The 22,575-nt window shown below is 42.1% G+C and overlaps 1 protein-coding gene across 13 annotated transcripts in view; it reads right to left on the bottom strand.

The window, feature by feature from the left end:
* Window positions 1-1,772: 1,772 nt before the first annotated feature.
* The window catches only part of LOC137358726 (sodium channel protein type 8 subunit alpha-like), a 238,476-nt gene continuing 217,673 nt past the window's right edge, over window positions 1,773-22,575 (bottom strand). For all 13 annotated transcript variants that reach the window (XM_068024971.1, XM_068024981.1, XM_068024984.1 and 10 more), the window contains 6 exons: window positions 21,442-21,726; window positions 20,368-20,421; window positions 9,783-9,920; window positions 8,432-8,536; window positions 7,459-7,729; window positions 1,773-5,176 (listed from right to left, as the gene is read on the bottom strand). In XM_068024971.1, the coding sequence (XP_067881072.1) occupies window positions 4,017-5,176; window positions 7,459-7,729; window positions 8,432-8,536; window positions 9,783-9,920; window positions 20,368-20,421; window positions 21,442-21,726 (2,013 nt within the window). In that variant the 3' untranslated portion in view covers window positions 1,773-4,016. The remainder of the gene's footprint in view (window positions 5,177-7,458; window positions 7,730-8,431; window positions 8,537-9,782; window positions 9,921-20,367; window positions 20,422-21,441; window positions 21,727-22,575) is intronic.

The following is a 22,575-nucleotide window of genomic DNA, read 5'->3' on the forward strand; positions in this document are numbered from 1 at the left end:
CAAAATGCCACACACAATGAATCACTTTGAATTGCAGTGACTGTAGGAAAATTCTGCAGCTATTTTGTGCAGAGCAAGATCCCACAAACAGCAATAAAGTAACTATTAAGTCTGGTTTTGGTTGAGGAAGAAATGTTGACTGGGACACCAGGAAAACTCCCTGCTCCTCTTCAAATAGTGCCAAGGGATAGTTAACCTCCACCTACATAGGTAGGTGGGTCCTCCGTTTACATCTCATCCAATAGTTGGCACCTCCGATGATACAGCGCACTGTCAGTACTACAGTGCCAGCCTAGGTACTGAGCCCAAGTCCTGGAATGAGGGACTATAACGTTTTGACTCAAGAGGTAACAGCCCTACCAACTGAGCCACATAGACACAGGTTTCAGCTTAACACACCAATGATCATGTTACCATGAAACAATGCTGAATGTGTGAAAATAAAATTGATCAATGTGCACTTTGAGTTCATTATTCCCATTAAGTTATGCATCTGTAGGGGTGACTCCGTAACATCACACACTCAGTTGGGAGCCCTAATTGTAGGAAAACTTGAAGTTACAATATTGTAGGCCTATCTTCATTCCATAAAGCTCAAGTTCCGTTCCCTGCTGGCAGTGGGAGTTATAGAATCAGCCTTTGTGTATTTTTTTTAAAGTTTATTTTCTATTGCTGGCTATGAATCCTTTGCTTTCATCGCAGCATTTTTCGCACAAAACAATTAGAAGAATGAAGGTTAGCAAAACTCACCTTTTATGGAAGTGGAGAAATGGTCAACTTTGTGCTCAGAGAAATGGACGCCAATAGTGAGCAATGGAAGAGTTTTCCACTTTTCTCACTTGGTGTCAGCATCAAACACTTTAATATTAGGTTATAGCACAGTCAGATCAAAGCAAAGCTCTCTTTGCTCTGTCCCAATAGTGGGCCACATCCTTAGTTTCAGAAGAGCACCTCCAATTGCAACACTGTGAATTTTTTTTCCCCACTTAGCAATGCATGTGCTCTCCCTGACTGGCAATTAATGTGGCAATTAGTCCTGAATGATGGCCAGTTTAGTGTTATTGACTCATAACAACCAGGAGACGACCCCCCAAACTCATTTCACTCAGAACACTTATAACCAGCAGAGAGGAGAGACTTTCATCTCATCAATCTAGACTGCACTCAAATCCAGTCACAGCAGTAAATTAACCCACTGCAGCATTCAAGGGCCTAATTGTGTTTTTTTAGATGCTTAACTGCAATCACATACATTTGTGAAGATGGAGTTCGTACAATGTATACTTTGATTTCTCCACCTAAGATCCTGTCAATAATTACACAATGGCATATTTTGTATGCTCAGGCTGCCCCTAAAACAGACAGGATAAAAATAACAGCCAACTCCCCTTCTTTAATGCCTTAGGCATTGAAAGGGGGCATATCAAACGTTAAGGCTCTACAGTGCTAATTGTAATCAGCGGTGCACAATGGGGGTTGGAGCTGTGAAGGGGCACTGTCTTCATTGCAGGAAGAGGGGAAAACAGGCACAAGAGCAGGACACCATTTTTGCCACAAGTAGCTCATATTTTCTTGATGCAAATGACATCTTTTGGTGGGGGGTTTGCGCCAAGCAAAAACATGTTTCGTTGAAGACAGTACCCCTTTGAAACAAGACCCCGAAAAAAAGAACTAAACACAAAAATCCACACCAAGACAGCCTCAACCTGGTAGAGTAAAAAGTGTAATATTTATTCTTTAGACTTGTATTAATAATGTAGCTTTAACCATCATTGTTTGGGTAATAGCATCATCCACCATGCATTTCACTAACACATTACTAGTCAAGTTTACTACTAAGATTTTAAAATTACAGTTCACATCTGTGTAGCAGAAAATGAAAACCAGGATGTGGCTTGGCTCTTTGCTCTTATGACCCCATTCTATTGATTCCATTCAGAGCAGTTAGGTAAGGACAGGCAATTACTGTGAGCCCATGAGCCCCGGAATTGACACTGGACAACATCAAGGATCTTGCTGCAAAACATAAATGAGAACAAAATGCATCCACAATATGCTGCTGCTTTCTAATGCACTATTTCTTTTGCCGCCTACTCTTTCATTTGCCAGTTTCTGATCTCTGCAAATTAGCGCGAAAAATCTAATTCTGAACAGATTTGGTCTTAAATGGATTTATTGCACAGAGAACCAGAGAACAGTGGGTTTTTAAAATTTGTCGTCTTTACAATTTGCCATTCTGCTTCTAGAATTGGGATGTTAACAAATGAAAAAGTATCCATGGATCCAAAATAACAATTGTGACAATGGCATCAGCCTGAAGCCATTTGATTTAATTTTGTAAATTTTTTTTGTTGTATTTACAAAAAATGCATGCTGATAAAATAAAATGATATATTACAATATTTATAATATTCTTTTAAAAATTCCAACCACACCTTTCAGCATTCGTTTGTGCTGCTTACAATATAGCCTGTACATATATGTATGACTTTTTTTTGTTTTATACATCATATTCTAATTGGGGAAGCTAACGAGGGGAAAAACATGACTCCTCATTCAGTCGTCATCTGTCGCAGGATGACCAGAAATGAAATGAAATGAAGCCGCACGACCTGCCACTTGCACTCAGCACTGTGACTTGTCGTGCTTGTTTATTTATTTCTTTTTTTTCTTCATTTTTTTTAAACAAATGTGAGTATTAGAGAAAAAACATTATATGTGACTACAGAAGCAAGAAAAACATGCATCAAAGTGCCAACTGCAAACCATCACTGATGAAGGTGTCAATGTTCATTTTCGTTTTAAAGGATATTGGAAATTGAAAAACTGTATCAACTTGGATTAATACACATCTTGGTGCTGCGTATACCCTATTATCCAGTACCCAAAAATTGCACCACAGAGATAAATTGCCATGTACACAGCATTCCTTACCTCTGTATAAAATGTCTACTCTGCAATATGAAGGTGATTAATCAATACTGCAAGATACAAATGAACGATCTTTAAAGCCCTAGTTTTGGTTTACACTGAAATTTAAATACAACAAGCCATTCTTGTATTTTAATTTTCCCCTTTAAGGAGGATACAGAGCAGCAATTTATGTGCAACAATGGCTGTATGTTCAGAACATTAGCTATTAAACATACACACAACCCCCCTTTTTCACTTCTACTGAGGTTGGATGAATGATTCATTATAGAGTTTGTAAATACTTGTGAAGGGCATGATATTCGGCTGTCCCCCAATATAGTGTATGTTTTACAGTGGAACGCCTCAGCCATCAGACGAAACCACTGGGTGGACAAAGTACTTGTGTCTGTGGTCTATGACTCTACATGCATGATTTCTGATCACAGCATGCTATCATGCAAATCATTTCTATGCATTGAACGAGCACATTTTTGTTTTTGGAATCGGCCTGAGCAAGTCCCCCTCAGTCCGAAAAAAACCCCACTTACCTCCCCTTATCCCCAAACAACATGAAGCCCATGTAGAAAAATATGCAGATATAAGAAAGAAACCGTGACTAAAAATGACATGGGCTAAATGTTACAGTTGCTGAACAGATAATGGAAGGAGGCAACCATAATTTTGCATGGTCAAACAAACCTTGGTATTGTTTTTGTCTGAAAGAGTGAAATAAAATGAGAAAATAAAATCTGTCTGTCTGACCCCCTTGGCAATGTACTGATCCTAGCAGCCATTTTGTTTGTCCTTTGCTGCAGTGACTGCTGAAGTACTGTAGATGCAGTAACCACCTGTTGGAGTTTATTGAATCCCCTTTGCTGTACACGGTCCTAGTGTCATGACAGGGGAAGGTCACTGCCATCTAGGCAACAACTTTATATTGTAAGCAGATTATGTTTGGTATAGATCTCTAGATGAGAGTCCTTTTTGTTCTAGAAATTGGGTCACTGTTCTGCACTGATATATATATTTATATATATATATATATATATATATCTATATACTTTAAGTCTGTAAACAACATTTGCTTGCAAATGGAATTTTTTTCACAACTTAGATTCCCTGATGTCTTTTTGGTTGTTTCTGCCTTTATCATTGCCTTTTCGATCCTTCTCTTGTTTCTCAGGTTTAGTTACACTGTCGTACGATGGTAGTGATGCAGTGGAGGGAGAGCCTTCTTTTTTCTCTTGATTGGTGTTGCCATTCTCATTTGCATGGCCTCCTGACTTAGTACAGGGAAGTCTTCCTTTGGTGGTGATTTTTCGCCTAGCCAAGTGTGCCCTATAAGCCCGCTGAATAACGATGGCACAAACTTCCTCATGTTTGCGCCGAAGAGTGGTAGTGATTGGCTCGTAGGATACCTTGGAGGGATTGGATGCCACAAATCTCTCCTCCATCTGTTGCCGAAGAACATCCATTTCTCCACTCTCACCAAGTACACGTTTGGTGAATGCGAATAAGATATCCAAACAGTGAATCCTATCTCCACTCACCATGGGCAGGTCCATGGCAATGAGTTCAATGTGATTGGGTTTAGGAACTCTGAGAGGTGCTTCCAAGGTATCAGCAAAGTCAGACAACTTGTTATACTCAATGAACTGTGTGGCATCAGGGTCAAACTTCTCCCAGATCTCATAGAAGGTCTCAAAGTCATCCTCACTCAATGGTTCTGCACTTTCCTCTGTAGCCACGCTGAAGTTCTCCAGAATGATGGCAATGTACATGTTCACAACAATCAAAAATGATATGATGATATAACTGACAAAGAAAAATATTCCCACACTTGGATTGCCACAGTCTCCTTTAACAGAAGTGCCTGGGTTCTCCTTTTCAAGGTCACAATCTGGTGGTCTGTTTAAGATTGGCATGAGTAAACCATCCCAACCGGCAGATGTAGTGACCTGGAACAAGCAGATCATGCTGTTGCCAAATGTTTCAAAGTTAAACATATCATCGATACCACCATCTTTCTTGACGTATGCAAAATTAGACATTCCAAATATGGAAAAGATGAACATGACCAGGAACAACAGAAGCCCAATGTTGAACAAGGCAGGCAAAGACATCATTAAGGCAAACAATAGCGTTCGGATTCCTTTGGCTCCTTTGATCAGACGCAAAATACGACCAATTCGAGCCAATCGAATTACTCTGAAAAGGGTCGGTGATACAAAGTATTTCTCAATTATTTCAGCCAGGAACATTCCTAAGGAAATAGAAGAGATTTCATTGTTAATGTTTCTGCTTTAAAGCAAATTACCTGCCACAGATGAAACATGGTACTGTAAATAACTAAAGAAATGATAAGATCAGACTGTGCAGAAGTATATTGCAGAACAGTTACCTACTGTTTATTAATTTCCTCACTTCATATCATTAACTTAATGATGAAATGTCACATTTTATTAACTGCACAGATAGAACTGTAAACCATAATAAATGTTAGAGGTTTAAAGGTGCCTTTGGCAGGGAGTATTGTGCTACTGTGAGTGGTTAATATGAAGTCAAATATTTATAATGTTCAGCAAGTGTTGAGCCCAAAGAAGCACCCGTTTCTGGTGCTGAAGAAATTTGTGTGTGAAAATGTGGGGCAATCTCAGGTTGCATGGTACACTTTGCACTAATATTTTACAATTTACAATAAGAGACACAGCCTAATCCCCAAGGCTTGATAAAAGCCGAGAGTGTTTTCTATATTTGTTCTCCATAGTTTTTCATTTGTTCCATACCCTGTATAAGCTGGACAGCATTTGTGCCATTTTCCAGGATGCAAATGATTTGGAACGTGTTATATCCTGGAACACAAACTCAAAAGTTCCGATGATATTTACAGGTTTTTTTTGCAGATTAATGAAAAGCCTTGCTATAAGATACTGAACTGTGAAGACTAGGAAGGTCCCAGGTTCTGGTCTAAGTTTAATGACATTAAGACCTTGCCATCCTGGGTTAGGGAGGGAAAAATAAAGTCAGAGTTCCAGCTCCTGATTATTGCCCAGTGACTCATACTGGAAAATGCATGCATGGATATTGAGTGAGGAGGGGATCGATTTTGCCTTTGATGCATACCCCCAACCTGCCCTCTCTCAGTCCACAATTCAGCAGTCTGCCAATACTCACTGTCGCGATTCACGTGTAAAGAATGGCCACTTGGGCAACGTACCACAAGATAACCAAGATCTATGGAACTATTGCCCAGCATGTGTTGCTTCCATCAGGAGAGGAGGGAAGAAAATTTTATTGGATTGCAGAACTCCCTTGCTCATGCTTTTGGAAGTTAAAGGAAGGAGGATGAAGAACAAGAGAGGTATCTGAGCCTAGTTTCATCACTGTTGCTGTTGTTGAACCTCCATGCCGTTGTCTTTCAGTTGGGAAAATAAGATGAAATAATCTAAAGACTGTAGCAGCTAAAAGAAAAATACCATTCTGTGTTGGCAACAGCATGCATGGTTTCTGGGTCAGTGTAGATGGCCTTGCGGCTGCTAAAGCAATGCCAATGAACACTTGTATCTCTGTTCTGCATACTGTTCATTCAGTTTCACATTCCAACGAGAACACTTGTATCACAGACAAGCACTAACAGAAAACATAATGGTCGTCTCAGACACAAAGGGAGTCATTCCAACCTAACCTGCTGGATGGGAAACCCACAGGATCGGGTGGAACATCGGCTTCCTCCCCCCACCCCCAACCCAATATCACCCTCCCTTGACTTCAACGGCGTGTAAAACCAGCATTGTACCCGATCTCGTCGGTTTCCTGATGGGTGGGGTAGGTATAAATTGCCCCTAAAGTTGCACTTCTTTAAAACGTTTAAATGCCATTGTTTCTTGTGCTCATCAAGGTGACACATGTCAGTACAAGAAAATTAAATTCTTTTGACTCCCAATATCAGCATCAAGCATTCTAACATAACATACAGCATGGGCCAAGTTCAGCATGCTCCTTCTACTCTATCCCATACACTGCATCTTAACCCCAGCCTCAGACAAACACTCCACTGCAACAATATGATTTCCCCACTCCCCCACCTCCAGCCGACACCCCCACCCCCAACAACCTGAGCCTGGCCCATTTCCTACATCAGCTGTCGGTTTGGCCTCTCTGAAACAGTACCAATATAATGTTGGACTATCCGAGCTGATAGAACACATTTCAAGGAGAAGACTTTCATCTATTCATCTAGCCTGGATTCAAACCGAGAGATCAAAAGTGAAAGCACATTATGAAAGCCTACCACAGAACCCTATCCTTGCAAAATTTGGCAAATTGCCAGATTCTGATGACGGGTGCTGAGTATTGTACATTTTTGCGACTCTTTGATTCTCTGTTGACCTTCTCTCTTGTCAAGCTTAGTTGTCTCGCTAATACTGGTATAAAGCAAGTGCTGTAGCCTTTACACTACTATCGATTACACAATGAGTGCACTATTGGATAAATATGGGCTCATGTTAAACTTGCAAACAATGTTATTTAAATATTATTACTCACCCACAATGGAAAGGATCACAACCACAAAGTCAAATATATTCCACCCAATTGTGAAATAATAATGCCTCAGTGCAAAGAGTTTGAGCAGGCATTCACTTGTGAAGAAAACAATGAAGATGAAGTTGATCCAGTACAGAATGAGTTCACTCTCTTTGCTTTGATCATCTGTTTCCACCATCATTGTTACCATGTTGAGGCAGATGAGGATCATGATGGTGATGTCAAAAACCTGTTGAGTGACAAAGTCATAGACTCCACCCTGGATTACGTTCTGTAACAAACAAAACACAGAAAAAAAATAGTATCTGGCAAAAAAAAATACTGCATCCTGTGTGTTTGAAGTATAGCACACTGCCAGCTAGGAAAAATGTCTTTGATTTATTAAGAACATGAAAATCTGCTTCACACCTTCTTCATACAGAGGGAGAAGAATTAGCACTCAAGCTGCCCCAACATCACCCAGAAGCTGGGTCGAGAACAAGGTGGTACTCAGTGAAATGCCTCATAATAGAATGCAGCTTTTTAATAAAGTGAATTGCTTTGTTGAAGCAAGTTTAGATCTAGATTCCTAAAACAGAGCCATCTTGTGTACAGGCTGAGCAATTTTCTGTCCTGTCTATATGGAGCCAACCATGCTGAGAGCTGAAGGAGCAGTAACTGAGCCAACAAGGATGGATAGTGGAAATACAGCCAACAGACTACCCATAATTTAAAGAGCCAGACAGTTAGAACAAGAGCATCTCATTGCTAAATTTACATACAATGTTCACTATTCAGGAATATTATTCATGTTTACAGGTGGATAGACAAGATATCTGTGGCAATTGTCAGAGGCCTGGCTTCCAATGGTCATTGTCACAGAAGCAGCTTGTAACCTATTGCGAAATGAGTTAAAAACAAAACCTCCAGTGCATTTTAAAGTATCTGTAGTCTAAATGATTTGCTGCACTCTTAGTTCTTGTGCATTGCTTACCAGTGGCCTTGGAATGGGCTTCTGGGGCTTCTTGGATCCCAGTTTCTTCATTGCATTATAATATTTCTTTTGTTCTTCAGTCATAAAGATATCCTGACCTCCAAAGTAAAGAAAACCAAGAGAAACTGGTTACAACCTTAGGAATATTTTCATTTCTTTCCTTCCCTCCCCTCATTAAGTCAGTGACTCTGTACTGGGGTGCAGTTGCACAAAGGATGATTAGCCTATTATCCAAGTGGTATTCTCCAGGTGAGAGCTTAGACAGTAAGTGGTGTCAGGCATTTTGACTGCTGACCACCTCAGTTCCCTTCCTGGTCCTCACGCTAGCTGACATTGTAAATGGTTCTGTCTCCTCAGGAATTGAACCCTCCCTGTCAAAACCACTGTCATGAACCACTTCCTCAGAAAATTAACACTTGCCCCTCTGTCCTTGCAAACAATGCCTGTCTCCAACTTCTTTATCTTCTCCAAAGTCCGTGTCAATCCTCTCTTCTCTAATTTGAATCTCTCCAATTAGGTTTCTGTCCCTGCCAAAGCACTGAAACTGCCCTTGTCAAAGTCACAAATGACACACTCTGTGGTTGTGACCATGGTAAGTTATCCTTCCCCATCCTTCTCTACCTGTCTGCAGCCTTTGATACAGTCAAATGCACTATCCCCTTCCAACACCACACTTCTGTTGTTCAGTTCAGTGGGAGTGCCTTATCTTGGTTGCACTCTTACCTATGCTATTGTAGCCAGAGTACCTCCACCATTGGCTTCTCTCCCCACCCCACACTGTTACCTCTGGAGTCCTTAAGGGATCTATCCTTGGCTCCCCCCTGCCCCGCCCCCCTTCATCTCCATGCTGTCAATTAGCAACTTCATTCAAAGACATGGGTAACAATTACTGGAAGCATGTGTGGATGTTGAATGAGCGTACGATCAGGCTCAGTTGTGATGATCCCTGTGGTTTAATCTCACAGTGAGAACTCACACATAAACAGCAGCAACTTTTGGGCAACAGGTTGAGCAGTCCCCAATGGAGCCAAAACCCAACAGGAAGTCAGTAACTTAAGAGGAATGGTGTTAACAGAAAAAAAATAGTGAAGTTATTGCAGCACTGATGTTCAGCCATCTGATATCACTACAGTATACATTTATTAAATATTCTAATCATATAATTAGAAAAAATTCTGAAGATATTGAAGGAAGGATAGAATTAGTCTATTCCATTTTTCTTCATATTGAAAATAATATTGCTATTTGGACATTGGAGTCCAAATGGATGATTTGTCTCTGAAGGTTTGCTTAAAAGATAGAAATTTTTATCAGAACTTTTTTCCCCTCATACAAAGAGAAGTAAACTTATCTTTTTCTTTTGTTGATTGAAGTTGTCAATGATGACACCAATGAACAGGTTTAATGTGAAGAAAGATCCAAAAATGATGAAGATTACGAAATATATGTACATGTAGATGTTGTCCTCATAATATGGTTGTTCTTCAGCCTAGAATGATAAGAAAATCATTAACATTCTACAGCATAATAGTACTGATGCTGGTAATCAGCTTGTGACTTGCGATAAAAGTTTTTAACCCCTTCAAACGTCACAGAGGTGGCTTTAACAATGTAGGAGACATGGGAGGTCAGAGGAGATAATGAGGTTGTGGTAGGTTAGGTGGCCTTTTCACAGTGTACATTTAGATTGGAGAAGAACTCGCCTCATACATGCACATATTTCACTTACTCCATTTGTCTTGTGTCTAGCAGCCTTACAATGGTTGATAGATGCCAGTCTATCTGCATTGCTATAAATACTCTTATGTCCTTACTTTTAGACTAGCTTACTGTGTTAATCCAGGAGGCACATTTCTGAGATCTGAATAATACCTATTCTGTGCACAATTCACTTTGAAACAGACAGCAAAGAGGCAGATGAGCAAAAAACACATTTTTTCTGTCTACATCAAATTCACTGATCTTTGGACAAATCAAAGGGAAATAGTGATGTTATTCAACATCAATGTTGGTGGGACCAACTTTGGGTCACGATATCCCTCTCCCAATCTTTCCCTAAAAAGTGTACCTACTTCCAAATTGGAAGCAAGCGACTTCTAGGTGTGCATGGAGCCCAGCTGAAATAGTCGTTGGACGCCCTGCAAAAAATCTTCATGCAGATTGTAGGACCCTGATTAAATTGGTCTGCAAATAGGCGGAGCTTACGCCACGCCTGCTTGAGCAGCCTAACCAGAGGTTCTTCAAGGGACTGCTGGAAGCTGCTTAATAAACAGTTAGAAAACTAAATAGTTTAATTTCTGTGGAGCCAAGAGGAGCAGGTGTGTTGTTCCTGGCTCCACAAAAGTACTGTGGGCCTCTGTTGGCACGGTTTGCCACCCTCTATTCTGCCCCATGCCCAGAAGCTACCTGTGGGCCAGCCAGAATTGCTCAGGCTTCAAATGTTGACCACCACTGAGAAACCCGACTGGCATCTGCAACTTGGCTGTTTAATGCAAATGAGGCCACGGCCCAATTTCGATCGGGCCTCAGCTCAACGTTTGTGAGTGTGTGTACTGAACGTGGCACCAGTAAGAGTTGAATTTCTCCCCCTACATAACCATTTACTGCACGTGTATCATCAAAGGTCTGGGAGTTAGTCGCTCGTCATTCATTGCACAAAATTGTGCAGTTCTTTATTTATGTGCTGATACTTAATATGGTGAATAAACTTAGTAACATAATTTGGAACCTGTAATTAACTTATGTTAATTATGGTATTTCTTTTGGAGGAGCTAAGACTGGAGTGAGACTTTAGGATGCACGAAGGAACTTGGATCTGTGTGAGTCTTAAGCGAGTTCTTGAGAAAGGCTGCAACTTCTGGATCTGAGGGGATATGAGGTCTGTTTATGCAAAAAGGTTTCCATTATCCAGCACTGACATCCCTCACTTTGACGAACATGCCTGGGTATGGGGGGGGGGGGGGGAGACAGAGGATCTGTACTATGCAGTAACCTGCTTGCAGTACAGACTAACCAGTTATATCTGTTAGCAGAATACAGCTGGTTTGAGGAGCAATTTGGAAGTGGAGCTACAGTATAGGAGACAAAGAAAATGCCATTTTGATGAGCAAGTATCTGAGAATCTGTTGGGGAGAATTGAGAGACTGTCAGGGGGGAGGGGAGTTCCTGCCCCCAGGAGTGGCTGGTTGACCAGTCTCAACAGGAAATGTAAGAGTGTGTGAACGCTGTGTTATAAGTTTGCCAGACTTGGAAGGTTGTCCAAAAGATGTCATACCTGAGGAAATTTACAAAGTTAAGCAATTAATATTAATGTACTATGACATGTATCTGTCATAAATAGAAATTGAAGTCAGTCCTGGCAAGTTCATCTCCGTAAACTGTTTGTCCCTGAAAAAATACATTATGAGGAAGTTAACATGAGATAACTAAGGGAATGAATCATCGATTTGAATATAATGAATTAGTACAGTAAAGATGCAATCATGAAGGTTAGCAGAGAGAAAACCCAGAACAATCAATGCAGGTGTAATGAAACAGCTTCTGTTTTTTTGTTGTTTTTTTTTGAGGACTCATATTTAAATTGTGGAGATGGATTCATTGGAAGGTTGAAGATTTTATACATGCCAGACTTTGTTTTGTTGTTGACAGTTCACTGAAAGGACACGGAGATGTTGTTTAAAAACAACCTGTGCTAGAAATTATGTGCTTTAAGCTCAATAAACAACAGAAACCTTAGTGACCTGGGGAAGATATTTACAGAGAAGCCACATGTCAAGGTCTATGGCGGTCAGGAGATTGACATTCTGTTTGGGGTTTGGATTTTGTTTTCAAGTCAATTGGGGTGTGAACTGTTTTGAAGACAGTTGGTGTTTTGCCTGCCAAGGAAAAAGAAACCACCCAGCTCACCTCTTTCTCTACCTCTTTGAAGAAACCCTGCAAAGATCCAGTGTGGAAGAGCTAAAATCCCTGGTGCTGCATCTCTCCTGAGGAGCTGGAAAAACCTGCCAGATTAATTTTCAGCACCGCCTGAAAAGAACTGCTTTAGAAAAAAGATCCCAGTGACCTGTCTCCGTATACCTGGACGCCAGACCAAAAGGGACAACTGACCTCCTTCTATATCTTGTTTTTTTTATTCAAGAATTAGCAAGTATTTGGCCAAAGTATTCTTTTTTTGGATTTTTTGTCACAGACCTCTGCAGAGAGAATTTCTGTATTTTTTCAGTGTGTGTGGGGGGGAGGGGGAGGGGGTGGTGACATTTTAAAAGGGAACTTTCATTTTTCAATCTGTGTGTTAATGCTTTGCTTCATAAATCTGGAGAAATCTTGTTTGATACTAAACTGATAATTTCTGTTGTTTATTAACAAAACCTGGTTGGTGTATTTTATTTTGGGATAAAGAGTAGCGTATATGATTGACCGAACCAATAGCTGGGTAAACATTTAAATATGTGTTGTGACCTGTGGAGAAATGGAACTAGAAAAGGTAGTGCACTCCTCCCACCTCGTCATAACACTTGTAAATGAATCAAGCAAGGTGACGCCAATTTCCTTTAAATATCCAGTATGTCACCCAGATTACATTCCTTTGCTACATTTTCACTGCTCTATGTATTTTCAACGTCATGAATACTGTCGTACTTGCAGAACATGATAGCTTGCAATCAGCATTAATAAATATGTGCTGGCCTGGTAAGAGGGACAACAGAGCCCGATGATAGTTTCAAGGAAGCAGCATTAGAAATCAATTGGCAGGGAGAGTGTGGAAGACATTAAAGTTAGGGAATGCCTCTGAACATATGGCTAGTGCCACAATGTTCATACAAGAGCAAAATACTGTGGATGCTGGAAATCTGAAGCTAACCATTATCCTTTTTGTCATTTAAACTCTCCTGCCTTATACACCATCACAGATTTTCCATTTTGTTCTTTTCTCCTCTCTTCCCATTCCCCCCACCTTCATTCCTGCTTTCCCTGCCTTGCTTAAAAACCTGTTACATCTCTATGTACTCCTGATGAAGGGTCGTCAACCTGAAACGTTGGCCGGAATTTTACATTGGGCGGGAGGCCTTGTCCATTGGCTGAAAAGTTGATGGTGAGCCCACCTCCACTGCGCCTGGGGAACCACTCAGATTTTTCACTCCCCAGCCCCTTAATTGGTCTTAGGCGGGACCTCCACCTCCTTGAGGCAGGAAGTCCCACCTAATGGAGCTGCTGACCAATCAGTGGGCCGGCAGCTCTTAGTCCCAGCAGAGCCACCGGGAGCGATGGCCACTGCAGGGAAAACACCAAGCCATCGGAGGCAAGAGGAAGGACGGCCCCGGAACTCAGACATGTTTTTGGGGCCTCACCAGGGACAATCAGTTGTGCCCCAGCAAGGCAACGGGTGGTGGGGGGAGGTGTTGATTGGGAGGGGGAATGTTGTATATTGGGATCGGTTGGGGCTTTGGGGCGGCCCTCCGTGGGGCACACGGTGCCCAAACAGGAGAGGCCCCCCAGCCCGCAAGACGACCGCCTGGTAAAACCAGGCAGGGCTCTTGGGGCCTTTGCCGTCTGGCCACCAAGGGTAAAATACCCGCGGCGGTGGGAGGAGGCCCTTAAGTGGCGGTTAATTGGCCACTTAAGGGCTTTGATTGGCCTGGGGTGGGTGGGCCATTCCTCACCACCGCCGCCGCCCCTGGGGACGGGCGCGGGTCGGGAATGGTTCCCCCACCTCCCACTCAATTTTAGACCCCCCGCCACCAGCCTGCTCATTGGGGGGCTGTAAAATTCCAGCTGTTAACTGTTTATTTTTCTCTCCACAGATGCTGCCAGACTTAGAGTATTTCCAGCATTTTCTGTTTTTGTACCACAATGTGCATATTGTGTAATGTTGCCCTACTGAATAACATTCATGCAGGCATACACTCAACTTGAGCAAAATATAGAGAATGGCATTCAATGATAGCACTGCTGCAGTTTGGTTAATTGAACATAAAGTGCTGACACCTTTCCCTCCACAGAAATGGAATATCAGAGTGCGTAAGCAGCCAGTGCCTCTAAACAAGCCCATATCTCGTACCATCACGTGTCACAAGTATTACTTCGTTCAAACACCGGCACAGGTACATATACCCCAAAGAATCTAGTTAATCATTTGAAGCGGGAAGCATAGGACAAGTCAGAGTGGATAGGTTAAGTAAAGTAAATATTATCTACAGAGGTAGGTCAGCTACCCACTCAGTAGAGATCTAGCATGATTACTGCTCCTGCTTTAGCACCCAAAGGTTCAAACCTCACAGGGTCTACTCACAACAGATTTCTGTCTGTACAAGTCACTTGTCTGTGTGGAATACATGTTGCGAGCTCTGCAGATAATTGTAGAGAGGTTCACTGCACAGATCTATGCAGTTATGGAGGAAAATTTGTCTGGGATAGTGTGTGTTGCAACATCAGTGTCCTCTGCAGTGCTTCACTGAAGCAAGGATTCACAAACTTAAGAATAGAGAAAGGCAAGAACCGGAGTAAACCAAACAGCCCCTTGTGTCTGTTCTGCCATTGAATGAGATTGTGGCTGATCTGTATCTCAACTCCATTTAACCACCTTTGCTCCATATCTCTTGATATCCAACACAAATTTATGAATGTCAGTCTTTAAAAACTGCAATTGACTCAAGATCCACAGCTTTTTGGTGGAAATGCATTCCACTTTTCCACTACCCTTTACGTGAAAAAGTGCTTCCTGATTTCACTCCTTTGACCAAGCTCTAATTTTAAGATTATGCCCCTTGCTCTGGATTCCCTCATCAGAGGAAATAGTTTCTCTGCATCTGCGCTCGCAAATTCTTTTAACATTTTAAACATCTCAATTAGATCACCCCTCAGCCTTCTAAACTCAAGGAAATATAAGCAAAGTTTATGCAACCTGCCTCATAATTTAATCCTTTAAACCCTGGTATCATTCTGGTGAATCTGCGCTTCATCCCCTCGAAGGCCAATAAATCCTTCCTGAGATGTGGTGCACAAAACTGAACAGTACTCCTGACGGGATCTGACCAAGGCTTTATACAATTGAAGCACAACTTCTTTCCTTTTGAATTCCAGCCACCTTGAGTTAAAGGTCAACATTTCAGTCAACTTTTGGATTACGTTTTAATACCCGTGCACTGGATTCTCATCATTTGTGTACATGTGCATCTCCACAGCTCCTCCTCTCCCAATATTAAGAAAATATTCCAATTTGCCTCAGATACAAACCTTACACTTCTCCACATTGAACTCTCAGCTCAATTGTTGACCATGGTTGCTGAACTACACAAATGAAGCTTTTCCTTTTTAGGAGTATGTATTGGTTTGGTATTAAACCAAATACTCGGTTGTACCCATTAGCAGCTCAGCCCACTTTACTCTGGTAAATTCATTTTCCATCCCTTCAAGGTTTGCTTTCCTCAAGTTAAATCCTTTGTTTGTGACTTTTGACTTGTCTTTTCAAACGTAATATCAAATTCAATCATACTATGGTCACTAGATGCTCCCTTACCATCAGACTGTTAATTAATCCTGGTTTGTTACTCATTTCTTCGTTACTACTCGGGTTATTCTGTGTCTCCCAGTCAATGCAAAATTTAAATTTCCCATTATAACTGCATTGTTTTTACTACATGTTTCCCTGATCTCTGTATTTATACATACCACCACTACATCACTACTATCAGGAGGTCTGTAGACAACTCAGACCACAGACTTGCATTCCTTGTTGTTCCTTTATTCAACCTTACTTCACCATTACTGAATACTTTCCTTTACTGCTGTAATTGTGTCATTTATCAATCCCTCTCCTTTCCCAATTATCGTGACCAATTTCTAATGATTCTACAGTCTGGAATACTTAGCTCCAATCATGCCAGGTGTAGCCAGGTCTCTCTAATGGCTACTACATCACACCCCTAAAGCTGAATTTGTGCTTCTAACTCATTTGTTTTATTTCTTATGCTCTGTGCATGTGTGTACAAAATTCTTATCTGAGTAGCTGTCACCACCTTACCCATATGTCCTGATGGTCTTTTTCTCACACTTTTTGACCTACTGGATTTTCCCCTCCCACCCTCTAACTAATTTGAGTCTTTGTCTACTGCCAAATTTACCCTTTCTGCAAGGATATGGATGTCTCTCTGATTTAGGTGAGGGCCATCCTGCCTGGAAATCTGTCCCTGGGCCCAAAAGTGGTTTCAGTGTCCCAGGAATCTGGAAACTCACCCTTCTACACTATCCTTCCAGCCACAGAATGACAATCCTAATCTTTCTCTGTAACTCTGATCCAGCACGTAGCCGTGGGAGTAATCCACAGATCACTAACTTGGAGTTTTTGTTTCTTAATTTAGAATTTAGCTCCTTGAAATCACTTTGAGAACTTTGAATTTACTTCCATATGCCATTGGTTCCCGCATGAACCATGACCTCTGGCTACTCATTCTTCCATTCCAGAACCATTTGTAGTCACTCTGTGATGCTCCAAACCTTGACACCTGGGAAACAGCATACCATTCGGGGCTTTGGATCTACTTCCTTGACTTATAGATATCCACGAATCTACACTCACATATTAGCAGTCCTATTCCGATGGTGCTCTCCAGCAGGAGCACCCCATCAGCACGCGGTCATTATGGATCAGGAAATTAGCTCTCATGTCAATGCCATAGCAAAGCCATTAAGTACAAGAGACTGCAAGTGTGCCAGAAAGCATGCAGGATCAAGCAGCTAAATTATCAGGCACAGCTGACTAGGCTGCAGAAACACAGTACTGGGAGATAGTGGAGTGGGCCATCAAAACACAAAGAGGGGTTCAGAAAATCTCTCAGCCAGCAGATCAACTCATTCCACAACAACAATTTGTGTTTTTATAGTGCCTTTAACATAATAAAATGTCCAAAGCACTTCATAGGAGCATTATGATGCAAACTTTAACACGGAGCTGCATAAGGAGATATTAGGACAGATGACCAAAAACTTGGTCAAAGAGGTAGGTTTTAAGGAGTGGCTTAAAGAAGGAGAGAGAGGCAGAGAGGTTTATGTAGGGACTTCCAGAGCCTAGGGCCTTGGCAGCTGAAGGCACGACCGCCAATGGTGGAGCAATTAAAATTGGGGGTCCTCAAAAGGCCAGAGAGGGCAGATATCTTGGAGGGCTGTGAGGCTGGAAGAGATTAGGGACAGGGAAGAGCAAGGCCATGGAGAGATTTGAAAACAAGGATGAGAATTTTAAAATCGAGGTGTTGCTTAACAGGGAGCCGATGTAGGTCAGCGAGCACAGGGGTGATAGGTGACCAGAACTTGGTACGTGTAAGGACACGAGCAGCAGAGTTTTGGATGACCTCAAGTTTACGGAGGGTAGAATATGGGAGGCCGGCCAGGAGTGTGTTGGAATAGTCAAGTCTAGAGGTAACAAAGGTATGGATGAGGGTTTCAGCAGCATAAGAGCTGAGGCAGGGGCAGAGTCAGGTTCAGCTTGGTATCCAATGTCACATTAATGCAACAAGTAAAAGGGTGAAACATAATGGGACATCACACCGAACACATTCACTGCACACATAATTATACAAATACTTCAAATTGTATAAAGATTTCAACTGTAATTGGTAATTATTCTGTTGTGCCCAATAGAAACTCGGCACTCAAAGTCATTCCTCTATAATCTAAAATGTCATCTTCAATAACTACTGCTCCTAGAAGACCCTCAAGGGAGCATGACCTCACCAACAGCTATGGCAAGATATCATCTCGATACATCATGATAGAAAAGTGCCTTTTTTTTTTTTAAGGTCCCATCTGCCAGACTGAAATGAAAGGCATCAGCTACAAGATATTGCCATACTGGACGACCTTGTTGTCCGAGGTGTTGTGCAGCTGGTTGCTCATCCTTACTCTTCACTTCCTGATCTGCTATAACTTGTGGATCCTTGTCATCTGGACATTATGTGCGGATTGTTCTATAACATCCCATTCAATAGGTCCAAATATCTTAAAGCACAGCTCCAATATACCAACCAAAAGGTCAAAGACAGTCCCTTTGTTGGTGGGTAGAGAAGGGGAGGTGAGTGGGGGGTGAGAGTAGAGTGGTGGGGGGGAAAGGGAGTCAGGGTGGGGGGGGGGGGAAGGGAGTGGTTGGGGGGGGGAAGGGAGTGGTGGGGGGGGGGAAAAGGGAGTGGTGGGGGGGGGAAGGGAGTGGTGGGGGGGGAAGGGAGTGGTGGGGGGGGAAGGGAGTGGTGGGGGGGGAAGGGAGTGGTTGGGGGGGGGGGAAGGGAGTGGTGGGGGGGGGAAGGGAGTGGTGGGGGGGGAAGGGAGTGGTGGGGGGGGAAGGGAGTGGTAGGGAAGGGAGTGGTGGGGGGGGGGGGAAGGGAGTCAGGGTGGGGGAGGGAGGTGAGCATGGCCTGCAGATTCAATGTGGAGCAAGGAGGGGTGCTCTTGCATCTTCTGGCTCCACATTCAGGTAATGTGGAGGCCTCTAGTAGTCCCTTTAAAGGCCACTGGTTTGACTGCAGCTTGCCTGAGAAAACTGACTGCAGCTTGCACTGTTGCATGCTGCAGTCATCATGCAGGGCCTGAAATAAGCGCTAGAGCCTTGATTTGCATAAGCAAGAATCCTAACGCCTTTTCATGCAGGCACCCTGGATGACTGAAGGATGTCCTAAGCACATGGCATAAGGTGCATACCCGACATGGAACAAACGCCACACACCATACTGTAGCCTTCAGTGCTCGTTTTTCACCTGCATAATTTCTCGGCCCATCTCTCGATATGGTATTTGTCATTCCTATTGCAAATGACATACAACCACAGAAGGAACAATGACCCACAAGTCCTAAAGTCAAGAACATGCAGAGTCAGTATCATCTTAAATTGAAGGAAAGCAGGAGTCAGATTAATTAAACCACTATTGAAGTTGAAGGACTTACAGTCTGTAAAATATGGTTTACAACAAATAACTCTAAAAGGACCACTTGAAAGTTTTAAAGTTACAACTCAAATAATTTAAGATAGAATGTTATCCTCTTTTCACATTTCTTCCCAATGCTCAAACTGTACAATATTTGCCCTTTCTCACATCTCTCACTACTCAGTCCTGGCTGGTTGATTTCTGCAGATGATAGGTCTTTAGTATAGCAGTGTAGGAACATCACGGCTTCATGGAGTAACTGTCCAGCTCTGTCCATAATTGGCCCTACAACTTTCAGTCGCATTTCCACCCAGCTATTTATTCAGTCCATAGGGTGAGTTTAACCAGATTGAGGATCTGATTGACAGTATAATTTCTTTATTTTCTTTAAGACAAGACTGGTTAAAACAAAAAATTTCTGCCCAAGTCATATACTCCTACATTTTTGATTCCTATTTTCTCCTGAGTCCATTTTAGTAGCACCTGGGGAAATTAGGGGTTGCCTCGATAGTGTCAACAGAACCTGTTGTCACCTTCATATGTTCGCTTCCATCCCCGAAGGTGTTGACTTCTTGGGAGTATGGATCTCTGAGCAAAGCTCTAATTGGTCAACCATGTGGTGAGCCTGGAGAGTCACCAGGTTATTTGACCACTGAGGATGTCACAGCTGGCCCCTATCCTATTTTCCAGCAGGTTACTCAACTGCAAGCAGGAGCAGAAACCCTGGCTGATTTTATTCTCCCCTAGCCCAGGGCAGCAAGATGATATACAGTGCCCGAACTGCTGCCTAGCTAACTCAGTACAGACCTTCAATCAAACCTGAGCACTTCTAGTTTGTATGGCTAAGTGACTTTACCCAACAGACATTGGGAAGCTTCATCTCTTGTTTTCTTCTGGGAATACAACACCTCTGGAATGGATGAGAAGGGAGAAGAGACGTAATCTAGCACATGCCTTGTACTGGTAACTCAGAATATAAGACATGCTCTATCATTGTGGAACATTCATGATCCATTTTGTTACTCTTACCCTTCGTGAATCAACAGCTGCGTACATGATATCCATCCAACCTTTGAAGGTAGCCTGGAAATAGTAAAATTACAATCCAGTTAGTAATGTACTGCATTCAACTCTTTTGCACTACGACAATTACAGAATTTAGCATTTTGCCAATATAGGCGATGACTGTAAATAGCCTCACAATAAATTGACCGTATTAGTTTCATGTTCAATTAGATTTATGGTTTATTTTATCCAGGAAATGTAATCGTAGAACAAATTCATCAATCCTGCACTCCCAGTGGGAAGCTGGCTTGAGGTGAATGTGTGCTGGAGATAGGGCCATAACATTGCAACAATTCTGCAACCTGAACTCCCTTTGAGTGGGACTCCCTGCCGGCAGTTGTGAGGTTGGTGGATTTGCCCTTAAACATATCAATTATTCAAAGCACCTCAAGAAGTGCCGAACATAATGAAAGAACGCTTCAGGCCATGAAACCTGCTCCTTCCGTAGTTCATGTACAATTTGCTCGGTCATACAACTTTACTCAACCCAGTTAATCTCCTAAATAAAGGTTTCCGCAAAGTTGCACCTTTTTCACTCCACTCCCCTAACTCCTGCAAAAGGAAAATCAAGCAAATCTCAAGGCTACCATATAACAAGTAAAGGCTAGGTGAAGTAAGTTCCTCCAACATTATTGATTATTTTCCCCATTCTCAGATTATAGATAGAATATCATGGGCAGTGCATCTGCAATTTTCAATGAGCCCTCGTGCTGCATGCAAGGCTGGGATGGGCGGCCAGTGAGACAATCAAACTAATCTTGCAAAGGTGCTCTTCTGAGGTTGGAAATGAGCTGCGTTCCTGAGGTAGAGATTAGTGCACTTCAATCTTCATTGATCCATACGTTACCTGACCAAGGGCCGCCTGCCGCTGGTATGGGTGCCCGAGAGAGAAAATATTCCATTCCCAGGGCTACCTTCTCTTACCTTGATGGGGCATTTTACTACATTAAAGGTGCTATATAAATGGAAGTTGTTGTTGAGCACAAGTATTCACACAAAAAAGTTTATTATCAGTAATGAAATAGGAAAGAAACTTACCACTTGCAGTAAAGCCAGATATCCGGCTCCCACATTATCAAAGTTAATCTTTACATTCTTCCATCGAATTTTATCGCTGGTCTGGTTTATAAAAGCCTCACAATCTGTCTTGTTGTTTATTTCCGAGGGGAGAAACCTATATTCTGATGTTTCATTAAAACAGAAATAATACTTTCCAGCAAAAAGGTTCACTCCCATTATGCTGAAAATGAGCCAGAAGATGAGACACACCAGCAGTACATTCATAATGGAAGGGATGGCACCCACCAAGGCGTTGACGACAACCTGCACCAGGACGCAGAAAGAAAAAAATCAGTGTAAAGAGAAACTTTGTTTCGACCACACACCAGGGGTTTTAGGTCAGGGTTTAAGCTGCTGTTGCCTAACTGCATAGTCAAGTACTATACCGTCGGTCTTTTAGTTTTGACTGATTTATAGTTACAAAACTGCTTGTGTGATTGATCCAGGAATCCATACAGATATTTGTGATCCTGCTATTTGATCTTGAAAAAAAAACTACTGACATTATTTTCTTAAATGAGTTAGCTCACATCCTTCTGCTGCTCAGCTTAAACCCTGTTGTTCTGATTTTACTTGTGAATAAGCCGGCCAATGGTAAAGTTAACAGCTGAGCGTGCAGTATTACAAGCTGTTTGGAAGCGAACATTCGGCAGTGGTGATTGAGGTAAGCATGCAAGTTACAGAACAGCATCTTTGTGCCATTTCCTGCATATACAAGGGGTTTTACAAGCTCTTTGCAATGCATATCACTAGATAGTAGGCAAAAGCATAGCTCTGTGTGGAATCAAGCTTTGAAACAAATTACAGAAATATATGGATATTTCACACTTCCCCCTTATTAGACTATTAAATTGGAAAATATTAAGGATAATCTATCAAATAATTGTTGGATATAATTTTTCTGCACTGTAGTTACTATCTCCCAGTTTTCTCTTGGTTTCCCTGGGCCACACATCATGAGGGTGACTGCCTCCAGACCTCCCCTGTCACATTATAGGAACTACCTCATCTTCTAACTTGACACCTCTCCAGGAGGACAGGGCTGAGATTGGGAATTCACTATGTGAAGAATCACAGGCATGAACATGCGTCTTACCACTCCTGTGTGATGTG

The sequence above is a fragment of the Heterodontus francisci genome, chromosome X (genome assembly GCF_036365525.1).
Source record: "Heterodontus francisci isolate sHetFra1 chromosome X, sHetFra1.hap1, whole genome shotgun sequence".
Lineage (NCBI taxonomy): Eukaryota > Metazoa > Chordata > Chondrichthyes > Heterodontiformes > Heterodontidae > Heterodontus > Heterodontus francisci.